The sequence below is a fragment of the Melitaea cinxia genome, chromosome 5 (assembly GCF_905220565.1).
Source record: "Melitaea cinxia chromosome 5, ilMelCinx1.1, whole genome shotgun sequence".
NCBI classification, from domain to species: Eukaryota; Metazoa; Arthropoda; class Insecta; order Lepidoptera; family Nymphalidae; genus Melitaea; species Melitaea cinxia.
Genome location: NC_059398.1, coordinates 8,405,284 through 8,418,004, shown reverse-complemented (window position 1 = coordinate 8,418,004; position 12,721 = coordinate 8,405,284). Strand labels below are relative to the sequence as shown.

Below are 12,721 nucleotides of genomic sequence, written 5' to 3'. Positions count from 1 at the left end.
TTATGTTTTAATCAGTTGTATTTTGTGTCTATTATGAAAATTTAATTTTATGTATATTGTGAAAATTTATGTTATGTTTTAATCAGTTGTATTTTGTGTCTATTATGAAAATTTATCTTATTTTGTAGTATTGTTAATCTTTAGTTTAAATAAAAGAAAGGAGATGTGGTAACACTGTTACTAAACACGTCAGAACCAAAAAATAGAATTAGCTGTCATTATGTACTTAAGTAGTCAGGTTCACAAATTAATTTAAATAAAGTTATGTTAAAGACTGGGGACTTTAATTTACAAACCAATAATACAACATATAAATAACTCAAAATAAATCGGTTGTACCTGTTGCGCTGGCGGGTGCGGGTTCGATCCCCGCACACGACAACATTTGTTTTTGCCTCGGAGAGCACGTTAAGCCATCGGTCCCGGTTGTTATCATGTACACCTGATAGCGATCGTTACTCATAGTAGGGAATATATCCGCCAAAGCATTGGAGCAGCGTGGTGGATTAAGCTCCGATCCTTCTCCTACGTGGGGAAAGAGACCTATGCCCAGTAGAGGGATTTTACAGGCTGAAGCATTTTTTCTACAATACCTAACTAATATTTTATTTTATGCAATATAGAGGCGGCCTAAAAATAGGTCAGCTAAAAAATATTTGAAAGGCTTTTGTGGAGTTTGATTGAATATTGTAGTTTTATGTCATATACTGAATTTGGGTAATATTTTGCTTTAGTGGGCAGCTCTACCAATTTTGCACTATTACGTTCCAGACCACTGGTTCACTAGAATTATGGGAGCATTTTTAGTAGCGAATGACCAAACTGGTCTTAAATTATAAATTGTCGGCTACAATCAGATGCTCTGGATAAAGTGCTCTTAATTTTGGGCACAATAACTTTTTTCGAGATTTTAATTGTTTATTATCAGCGTAATAATTAATACAATCAATAGTACAAATCAATACTAAATAAGGATAAGCGTAACAAGAAAAGACGTGATTAGGTGTTTGCAATGGTTTATTTAATAAATTAAAATTAATCCAAGTATGTATTAAAAAATGTTTAGGAACATTTGAATTTGAAACATACTATTACGTAAAGATACGAATTTCTCACATTATCATTACGTAAAGATACGAATTTCTCACTCAAAATTTGAGACATTTTAGGTAAGTATACCTAGTTACAATAAGAGTTGGTTATGAATTTTTCGTTTTTAAATTATACGGCTGATTTGAGACAGTCGATTTTGATTTTAGACGATCGTAACCGCAACAATTCTTCATCTTAACACAACTAGCAGTACTTCTTGAGAGTGAGTTTGGGTACGATGTTCATCGAAGCCAGCTCCTGGAAGAGCAGCTTGCATGCGTAGGGCATCTCGACGGCGGCCACGGCGGCGGAGGAGCGGCAGGCGTGGCACCAGGCGCGGCCCGCCAGACGCCCGCACGCGCCGCAGATGTCCGCGCTGAACGCATCCGACGCGAGCATCAGCCGTTCCATTAGTAACATGCTGGCACACGAAATAGGAATTTAGTACGGATTCTACTAGATAAAAGGCGATGCCTTCAACTAATTTATTTGAAATAAAAACATTCAGTTTTTTGAAAAGAACAGCAGGTAAATAAACAAGCAACAGGTAAATAAATACGCAAAGAACATTTTTTTTTTATACAATTATATGAATATATTAAATTCCAAAAACCAATAAAAAAATAATAATACATTCGAATTAAGAATCTCCTACTTTTGAAGTCGGTAAAAAAAAAGTTAACCTGGCGCCGTATCCGATGAGGCAGTCGCGCTCCATCTCGCCGAGGCGCAGGCCGCCGTCCCGCGAGCGGCCCTCGGTGGGTTGGCGCGTGAGCACTGCGCGGGGCCCGCGCGCGCGCGCATGCATCTTGTCCTGCACCATGTGCTTTAGCTTCTGGTAGTACACCGGGCCCGAGTACACGTACGCCTCCAGCGGCTCGCCCGTCAGCCCCGAGTAGAATATGTCCTTCCCGTTGTAGTTGTACCCGTGCCTCTCAAGCTCCGCGCACACGTCGCGAACTTTCGACCCGCCGAATGCGGTTCCTGTAAAAATTATCAGGAAACTTTTAAACTTGTACAAATATTTCCGACCGACCGATGATAAATCGCCAAAATGTTTCTTTTTGTACCACAAAGATGTCAAAAAAGAGCACGGTCCTACCGTATATACATCGTCACTCATCATTATCATCATCATCATCAACACTGCATCAAGGTGCATTGCAAGCCCGTGGGCAACATTCAGTTCCTCTGCTGTCAACGCAGATCAAACCCCTGGAGAACTGACTACCTTATTAACCATAGGGACACAATACTATTTAAAAAAAGTATTATTTAGTTGGGATCTTATGCTTGTAGTTTGACTTCCCTAGTCGGGCTGCAACATGAGAAACAACGCAGAGTTGTCATTGAATTATTAGAGAAAATAGTAAATGACATTTTAGGGACAAATAGAGGAGATAAAATAGATAAGTGACTGAAAAATATAAAAGCATTTTTTTAACTTGCCATCCTGATAGCACTTTTTTATAGAAATTTAACCATCAGAACTCATAGATAAAAATAAATTATACAAAATAGTACAATATAGGAAAAGTAATTATACAATATTTACATACCATAGTGAAACTTTCCTTCCATCAACCCGGCTTTTCCCGCTAGCAATTCAATAGTTTTGCCGACTGTCATCCTTGAAGGGAATCCATGGGGATTCATAATCATGTCTGGACAGATGCCGCGGTCATTGAAAGGCATATCTTCCTGTTGCACTATTAAACCTGTTACACCCTTTTGTCCGTGACGAGAACTGAATTTATCACCGATTTCGGGTATTCTTGTCTGTCTTAGTAATGTTTTAATTAAAAATGCATCTTCAGAATTAGAAGACACCATTACTTTTTCAACATATGATTCGACTGGGCCCTTATATATTATTGGAACATCTTTATAATCTATTTGTTGTGGTTGACCTTGACTGATTGGGTTTGACATAGCTGTGGGCATCTGTTTGTTTATTAACACCTGTCGATTTTCAACCATCTCCCCTGGAGCAGCTATACCATCACTATCTAAAATTTCGTGAGCTTTTATAACTTTTCCTGTAGTAGCATCTCTAGATGGACCTAAAATTCTGTCCGAAGTTTGATTACTATATCGCTTCATTATAGTTTTTGCACTTTTATAGACAAGACATCGACCATAACCACGATCGATTGACGCCTTGTTCAAAATTAAAGCGTCTTCTATATCATAGCCACTGTAACTCATAACTGCTACAGTTGCATTCTGCCCAGCTGGCAACTTATCAAAGTTTGTCAATTCTATAGTTTTAGTTTTGACCATTGGACATTGTGGATAGACTAAGTTGTACATCAAAGTGTCAATTCTATTTTTTTGATTGTAGCCAATTGTACCTGAAATAAAATTAAAAAAAATTGGATATCAGAAAATTGATTACTATAAGATTTACATTAAGAAATGTTGTACTATAGAAAAATAGTTCAAGGAAATTGTAACTTTGTCAGTTATTTAAAGTACATACCCATAGCTTGTTTGCCCATAGCACATTGGTAGGTATTTCTAGGGCTCTGATTGTGATGTGGATATGGCACAAGGCCAGCACAGACTCCTAAGATTGTAAATGGTTCTATTTCTAGATGAGTAGTCACATATGGTTCAATTTCTGATTCCACAGTTGCTATGTGGCTATCATTCTCTTCATTCACATCTAAGTATTCAATGAGACCATCAGTAAGAAAATCTTGAAATTTCCTAATGCCTCTGTTAAGTTCGTTAATGTGGAACTGCTGGACTAGCGGATAGCCCTTTTCTACAATTATATAAGGCCGACACAACCTTCCTCCATCACTACATATATAAACAGTTGATTGTTTATGATTTGGGTAAATAGATACAAACGCTGAAATTAGGCCGCGGCGTCTAAATTTTCTAAAAATTTTAATTAGTTTCTTATATTCTTTAGTTACGCCTAAAATGTTTCCTGAAAATATACTTATTGTTGTAATATGTTATAATTGTTAGTATATGACATTGTAAAGTGTTGTCAATCTTACCATTCAAAAACACCATGTAATATGCTGGATGGTTGATTTCATGACCTCCAAGAATTCTAACATCTGTCACTCCAGCATAAGATGCCAATTTGGCTATAGGTTCTTCAGAACACTCTGTTGTTATATGTGTCATGAGTGCTAAATTTTTTACAAGACCACAAGATTCTCCTTCAGGAGTATCTGAAGGACACAGCATGCCCCATTGTGATGGTTGTAAGGATCGAGGTCCAGACACTTTTCTTGTTTTTTCAAATTGCGAATTCACCCTTGTCATCATACCTAAAGCTGAAATATAGCTAAGTCGACTTAAAACCTGTGTAACACCATGTCGTTCCATTTTAAACCTTTTGATAGTCCAGTTTCCCTAAAAAAAAAAATATTGTCATTTAAAAGGTAAATATATTGCAAACGTTTGTCAAATTTTGTCGTAATATAGAAACACTTACACTAGATATTGCAGTAAAAAGGCCATTAGCAATTAAATCTGGTCTCATATGTTTCACAACATCAAACGGTGCTGCTTTAACTTTGGGGATGATTTTATCAGCTATAGACTTCAATTCCCAGTTAAATCTTTTAAAAAGATCTTCAAACATAAGAGCCAATAATGACCCAGCTAATTCAAGTCTTTTATTTCCATAATAGTCTGGATCGTCTATAGCCGCCTTGTTAATCTCAGCATCAATTACTCTTTTTACCATTATAGCTAAGTAAATGGCTTTGACATAAAAATTGTAATTTTCAACAGCTACATGAGCCAATATTGTAGTGGCTAAAAGATCTCTAGCTTCATCAATAGGAGTTCTAACTTTAGCATTGGGTGCCTGAAATCTATAAAATACATAAGAGATCATGAGTGGTACAAAAAAAGGGGAAAAAACATTTTTTAAAGCATTTACCTCTTCACTTTAAGTTTACTGCCAATGTAAGCTAAAGCTTGATTTTGAGTAAATATTTTTAAATTGTGGCAGTCCATTATACATGGGCCCATTTTTTTCATAACCAATTCATCAGTACCAACAAGTTGTATTATTTCTTGATCACTGCAAATTCCCATAGCTTTGAAGGCTACAGCTATTGGTATGTCCTATAATAAAGACAATTCAAATTTACAATCTATTTATAAAAAAATGCCAGTGTTTGTATGCATATAACTTCCGAACGTCTGCCCCAAGTTGCATAATTCTTTTTGTTATTATAAAGGCAAGGTTTATGTATAAAAATATTTAAAACAAAATCTATAATTATACTAACGAAAAAAAAAAAAAAATATGACGGTACGAAGTTCGCCAGGGCAGCTAATTCAAAATAATAATTGTACATATTCAGGATATAGGTAATAGTACGGTTGGCTAAGAAAGTGGTGTACCAGTTTTAATTTAGTTTCCTGGTCATCGAAAATTACAACGTTCGTTATTAAAAGATATTACTGAAAGAGACATATAATAATGACGTAAACCTAATTGATAGGTATTCATACGTCATTATTATACATGACATTTTAAACTTTATTATAAATAAAATAATAATAATTTTGTTTGCAGGCAAACGAAGAAAAACCGACTTCAATTATATTGACTAGTAATACAACATAGGTAGACGAAAAAATAGTCAAGTAAATACGCATTATCAAAGATTACTCCAAAAGTTGTAATCAGATCTCGATGAAATTTAAATGTGACCACATGATAAACATTGGCTTTCGATTAAACTAAAAACCATCAAAATCTATACCCCCAGTAAAAAGTTATGCGGATTTTCGAGAGTTTCCCTCGATTTCTCTAGTGTCCCATCATCAGATCCTGGTTTCCTTATCATTGTACTAAACTAGGAATATCTCCTTTCCAACGAAAAAAGATTGATCGAACATACATAATATATATTCCGCCTTTTTTGAAGTCGGTTAAAAAAGGAGATTAATTTCTACAATTTTTTTTAAATATATCCAATCAAAAGTAATAAAAACTATTTAAGTAGACAAACAAATTCCATTTGATAAAGAAAACTAACAATTGACATTTTGTCAAATATATTTAAGTAATTTCTATTATTATTTTACTCTAAAATCGATATATTTTCTCTGTTATTTTTCACTCGACTGCATATGTGTAAGAGCAGCTGTCACGTTACAAACAGTAATAATCGTTATCAATAATCAGATAAAGACCAATCTCGATTTCGATCTGAAAGCGAAACTAATCTTTATCATTTATGAATCTGCAAGCGGCATTAAACCTTAGGGTGGTACACCACTTTCTTGGCCAACAAGTACATAGATTTTTTTTATACTAAACATACATCTGATAAGGCATTGTGTCTTAGAACATATTTCCCATTTTTCACAATAATATTTGTTCTAGTTTTCTTTTCGTGGGTTGAGCTTGTAACTTGACATTGTATAGCCCCTTTAAATTCATCCACAATCATTCGATTACGAGACAGTTGCTCTTGAATTAATATCACTTTTTCCTGACCTAAAAACATACAAAAATCAGAGAAAGACAATAAATAAATGTACATATAACATATAGTTTTGAAATGAGATTAAAATATGAACTTTCATTAAAAATATTTTGAGTTTTACCTCTGATGATAAAGTAACCGCCTGGATCATGGGGACACTCATTCAACTGTGCTAATTCAAAGTCAGATTTGTTTGTTAACACACAATTTGATGACCTTAACATCAATGGCATTCTGAAAAAATATAACAATTGTAGTAAACAAATTGTGTAGAAAAAACTCATCTCTGTATTTAATGTTATAATTTTATTTTAATAGCATTGCTAATGATAAACTTATCATTATAAAGTACTCAGTAGTATGGTTTTACCGTCCAATTAACTGTTTATTTTTAATTACTCTTTGATTTCCTCTAATATATTCAATGTCAACTGTTATTGGTGCAGAGTATGTCATATCCCTGAGCCTACATTCATGTGGAGTTGTAGGTTTTGTTATATTATAAGCTTCCTCTAGGTCTGGGGGTCCAACATAAGCATTCAAATATTTAATGTAGAATAAAGGATCAGAATCACAGAACACTTTCTCATTAGCTTGAACTATTTTCTTAATTTCCACATTAATAAAATAATTAAATGAGTCAATATGCTGTTTAACCAATCCCTTTATTTGAAGAAAAGATGGCACAATTTTCCACTTATCCTGCAAGCAGATAATACATATGATAATAATTTATTTATTGAAAATTCAACAAAAGGTACAGTAAGTCATGCTTTTCACTTTCATTTTACTATATAAAAACTAAATTGTATAAATTCTACTAGCTGCGCCCATGACTTCGTCCGCGTGAAATAGTGACTTTGGACAGCATTTTTTTGGATATATCTTTTGGTTTATTTTGGACATCAGAATAGCTTAGTCCACCACTTTAGTCAGACCAATTCCAGACCAATTTCCTCCCAATCAAAACTTCGTAAAATGCATTAGAGATTTATATTATGAATATTCGTGACCGTCAGCTGCGACTCCGTGGTTGGGACTGGAAGTGGCAGCCTTCCACCCATGGAGAAAAAAAAGTTTTTTTAGTAATTTTTTTCTCACTTTGAATTTGTTGAATTATAGTTTACTTTATATCTTGAAGGAAAAATAAAGTCAGCTGACCATAACATGGTGGATAATACGTAGGCCTGCCATCACATAAACTACAGACGCCCGGCCAAAAATTCAAAAATCTGGGACATTTGGAGTGAAATAAAGAAATTTTACCCGGACGAACATAAAAAAAAATTAGAGCATCATTCTGTGATGACCAATTTATTCTGTGTGGAGCGATTTGTTCGGCTAGTGGGTGAATATTTGTAGCGCTGAATCTTTTAGTATCTATATGCTTAATTTAATGCAAATTATTCATTTAAAATGATTTCTCTTAACATAAAAAGTGTCCTCACCCGGACCAAAAGTGTTTCACCCAGAACCCCACCCAGAACCCCGCCCGGACGCTGCCCGGACGCCTTACAAACTAGGACAAATCTGGGGAAACCCGGACGGATGGCAGCCCTAATAATAAAGGTCAGCTGGCTGCTTGAACATGACAAAAAAATATTTGCAATGATTTCCTCTCAACTGAAAATTTACCTGGTGATAGTTTATATGCTACTATGAATGAAAATTAATGTCAGCTGGCTGTATCTCGGTGTAAAGTTCGTCAGCTGATATCCTTAAAACTTTTTGTTACATCTTTCAAGGTGCATTTTACGAAGCTTTAAATGAGAGGAAATAATTGACTAAATTTGTACCTGGCTCAAGGACCATATGAGTAAAAATCACTATCAGGTGCATATGATAACAACCAGGACTGACAGCTTAAAGCGCTCTTCGAGGCACAGTGAGGAAACCCACAACTAACATCCAAACTGGAAAGAAATATTTGTACAGACAAATATCCATTCTGAGCAGGAATCAAACCCTTCGAAGCCTTCGATGATTAGGTGTGCATATGGCACATGCACCCATAGCACACCACACTAGAGTGTTTTTTAATTAACTTAATAATTAACGAAATTTTATAATTTTGTCAAAATGCATAAATCAAATATGCAACTATTAACACTGTGTCAAATAAAAAGTAATAACTTTGATATTCTTAATATATTTACAACAAAATACTACTTAAATAAATAATCACAACATCTAACCTCTAAAGCCTTGATGGGTTCTCTTAGGCCCTTTGCAGAATCCCATTCTGGATGTTTGTTTGTGTCTTCTATATTTTTATTATACAGCACCATATCTATTAAGTTTTACTACTTAAAATGTGGTTTTTTACTTAATTATTTTGATGTGAGGATTGGTTTACATAGAAATAATAGGTCATAACCATTATTTTTGGTTATGAGTTATATTAAGAGGTCAAAAATGGCTCTGCCAGATTCAATGTAATGAGTAATGCTGTATTATTATTATCCTTGGTTTGTTGGCTTTCAAAGATACACAGTTGATTTCGCTAGCACCATGTATGGTGAAGATCTTTTGAAGGATGAGCTGGGCGAATCAAAGAACGGTCTCAATTTTGAGTCTAACTTGGAAAACTAGCTCAATAATCAACACTTTAATTATAAAACCATGACCTAAAACAAACAAAACAATTTAATTCAAAGTAAAATTAGCACATGTTAGTTGTAATAATATAGTAACTACAACAGAAACATTAAGGACACGTAATGGTTGGACGATGAGGGTACTGTGAATTGTTAATAATAGATTGTTGCATTTTCCTTGTAATGTTACCTGTGCCCGTGAACATTTTTGTTACATGGTTTAGACCGACACTTAGCCAAAATATAACCTAATTTATACATGTATACCTTTGTCATCATAAGAGTAAGTGTTAAGGCAAAGTGTAATTGAGTACAAATTAGTCACTTCATCAATAGATATTTTTCATAGCATTGCCAATGTTTTTTTTTTTTTAATTTTAAGTACTATTACTCCCTTGTGGTGTGAACAAGATTGGTATAAATGACTCATTATCACTATATGCATGAATATTGAGTCACTTTCACAACGCGTTAGCGTAGCGGTTACAGCACTGAATATTATGCTGGTAGTCATGGGTTCGATCCCTGCTCGTAACAGACATCTGTATTGGCCATATAGATGTTTGTCATGGTCTGGGCATTTATGCCAAAGTATTATGTGTTTCCGGATCCCTGACACAGGAGAAAATCCTACTGGGAACTGTTGAGTGTGAAGTGTTTATTTATTATTACTAGTAAAAGCTTTAAAGGAATAAGATATTGCTAGATAATAAGTAACTGATGCTTGATGAGTATGACAGTGTGAAATGAGAGAATCAGTGTCAAAAGAACATTTAGACCATGATCAATTTAAACTACAAGAACAAGAATCTAAAACAACAGTTAGTCAAAGAGTACTCTACTGCAGCATCTGTAGTGCCTAAAAATAAGCTGAATCAAAACTTATTTTAATGTAAAGAACAAGAAACCTGAGGGTGCCCATCTAGCCCGATTTGTAGTTTGAAAGTTAAAAAAATCGTTCTAAAGAACTAGATCGAGGGTAAATTATAAACTGTCTATCGATGGGTGAACTATTGCTTATTTGAAGTTATCACTGGCAGAATTCTTATTAATACTTTTTCTTCAATAGAAAGGATCACACAATTTTTTTATTGCACCCGGTAAAATCGGTCTAAATCAGTTTTAAAGGAATATAATGTATACATAGATCAAGTAAAAAAAGGTAGATAACGCACCTAGAACTAGCGGTGGCCGTTATTTAACGTAATCGGTTTCAGTAACTAGTTACGAAGCTAATAACCATATACGTAGTTTCGCCGATACGAATGTAACGATTATTTTACGTACGCAGTTTTTTTTCGTACGCAGTTTTATCAAAAACTTGACACAACGACCGGCGCATAAGCGTTTTGCCTAATAACGTAACAGGTTACTAATATTAATCATTACAATACGCAGATACGCTTACGCGTAGGATAAAAGGAGATGGCTATAAGTACTATAGATGCATCTTTGTTTTCGAATATGCTCATGGGACGCAATTGACTATGAGCTTAAGTTTATTTTAATACGCACAGTTTTTTTAAAGAAATTTTAATTTCGGTCGTGTTTCTTTTTAAATATTTTCGAATTTACTATTTAGCATTAAGTTAAGACAGTTGACGAGTGATTAATTATTAACGATTAATGTTATTGTCTCGTGTTGAAGTATATACTAAAATAGTATGGGTTTTTTGTTGTATTTTTAATTATATGTATGTATGTATGTATTTCGAAAAATAATTAAAAACTGTACATAAAATCAAATGAACTTCTAAATACGCCTGCATCGATTATTATGAATATACAAAAATCAAAAAGTAATTTAAATAACATGTTTTGCAGGGAGTCGTAAGCCTGGATAAAATATGAAGGGAAGTTAATTTAATTATACTATCCATCAATATTAACTTACGTAACGGAATTCGTATATGCTACAAGTTATAACATATAAAACTACTTCATAACCATAATACAAACAAAAGTAATATAACGTCACCGTCCCGTACTGATACTGTATACAAAAATAACTAGTTTCGAAAAATAAGCAGTTTCGAAACTAGTTACGCGTATCCACGAAACTACGTATAACCGATTACACATAAAAGACGTTACGACCCACGACTACCTAGAACAGAAAAGTGAAGCCACTTTTTTAAAGATGTGTGAGTGAGTGAAGTGTTGACACCTTTTAAAAAAAGTCCCTAAAATTTTTATTAAACAATTAATTTAATATAGGTAAAATGGGTATGTGAAAATAAAAACCTGTTTATAGTTTTAAATAAATTTACTAAAAATAAAACAAAAATCGGTAGAATAATAAAAAAAATATATTCGTAAGATAATCGTATGAAAGGACACTTCCTATCCCCTCTGTTTATCTCTTTTCAGTTTGCAGTCGGTTTTTTTTAACTATTTTTCTTAAACCTAGAATCCTTTATGTTGTATAAGTTTTTTAAATTTTTGTCGCTTAGAACTCAGAGTCATCGTCATTGTTTGCATTTTACTAATATGATGTAGTCTTATATTCAAATATTTTTCAATCACTAATCGTATTAAATTGACTTTATGCGCGTGGCCAGCATAATCGTGGTCATTTTCTCAGTCTTACAGCCGCTACCCATTCACCTCTTATTAAAATATTCGTTGGAAACCTAAAACCATGAAATTTGATAGTAAAATATGGGTACCTAGTTTACTCAAAAATTGTAAAAAGTTAAAACATAAAACAAACGAGTTAATAATTCATAAATTTTATATATAATAATATGTTTTAAGTGGAAACTTTGTTGGCTTGATTATTTTTTTTATGTTTCATGAACGAATTTATTCTTTGTGCTGTTTGTTTCCCAATAAAGAAAAAAAAATATATATATATATTTTGATTTTTTTTATTTTCAATTTATGTAACATAAAATAACACGAGAAAAAAAAAACAATAACTGTGTCTACTTTTTACTTAATTATTTTTCTGATTGCGTACAATTTACTTATCCACATTTTGGGGTATTGAAAAAAAGAACTACTGGCAACACTCCCGTGGTACGTCATTTCGTGACATTGAAATTATAAGTTCCGAATAACCTCAATATTATTTTGGAATAACAATAAATTTAAAGTTTTATATGTACTTACGTGTGAAACGATATTCCTTCAGATTTTTTGTTTACTTTGGTATTGTTTTTGCACCATTTAATCACACAAGACGGCATTTTATAAGCAAAGTTACCGTATGAAGCCTCGTGACATACTAACGAAAATGAGCGTAGTTTGATGCATATGTGTGCGTGAGCGCGTGTATTTACTTGAAGGAGCCGAGTTTTGTGGCTTCACTAACAATAAAGGCCGCGCATTATCTACTTTTTTTTACTATATCTATGAATGTATACAAACAAAAATCAAACTACAATTTAAATTAAACTTACCTAAAGTTATTATGATATTTATAAATCAGCAAGCCCAGAAATCAACTAATAACAGTATAAGCGATATCAAAAAATAATATAAAAACACAAAGATCTCCAAACACGTGCGTGACGTGTGTCATGCAGGGGGTGTCGACTCTATACGTCAAAT

At 33.6% G+C, this 12,721-nt stretch overlaps 1 protein-coding gene across 1 annotated transcript; it reads right to left on the bottom strand.

Moving 5' to 3' along the window:
• Positions 1-999: 999 nt before the first annotated feature.
• On the bottom strand, positions 1,000-9,195 carry LOC123653506 (DNA-directed RNA polymerase III subunit RPC2). The gene is made up of 11 exons (XM_045589497.1): positions 8,765-9,195; positions 6,940-7,271; positions 6,691-6,803; positions 6,405-6,580; positions 5,006-5,193; positions 4,553-4,937; positions 4,107-4,470; positions 3,575-4,033; positions 2,652-3,446; positions 1,776-2,076; positions 1,000-1,513 (listed from the first exon to the last, which is right to left on the bottom strand). Exons 1-11 carry the CDS (start codon positions 8,855-8,857, stop codon positions 1,297-1,299), a joined length of 3,423 nt encoding a protein of 1,140 aa, XP_045445453.1. The 5' UTR covers positions 8,858-9,195; the 3' UTR covers positions 1,000-1,296.
• Between the last annotated feature and the right edge of the window lie 3,526 nt (positions 9,196-12,721).

What these genes read in the sequence shown, in the direction of transcription:
- LOC123653506 (XM_045589497.1), bottom strand. Translation starts at nt 8,857, where the DNA reads ATGGTGCTGTATAATAAAAATATAGAAGACACAAACAAACATCCAGAA. An exon ending in GACACAATGCCTTATCAGAT is followed by an intron (nt 5,194 to 6,404) that starts GTATGTTTAGTA and finishes TCTTTATTATAG; the next exon opens with GACATACCAATAGCTGTAGC. An exon ending in CTCATCGGATACGGCGCCAG is followed by an intron (nt 1,514 to 1,775) that starts GTTAACTTTTTT and finishes TTCGTGTGCCAG; the next exon opens with CATGTTACTAATGGAACGGC.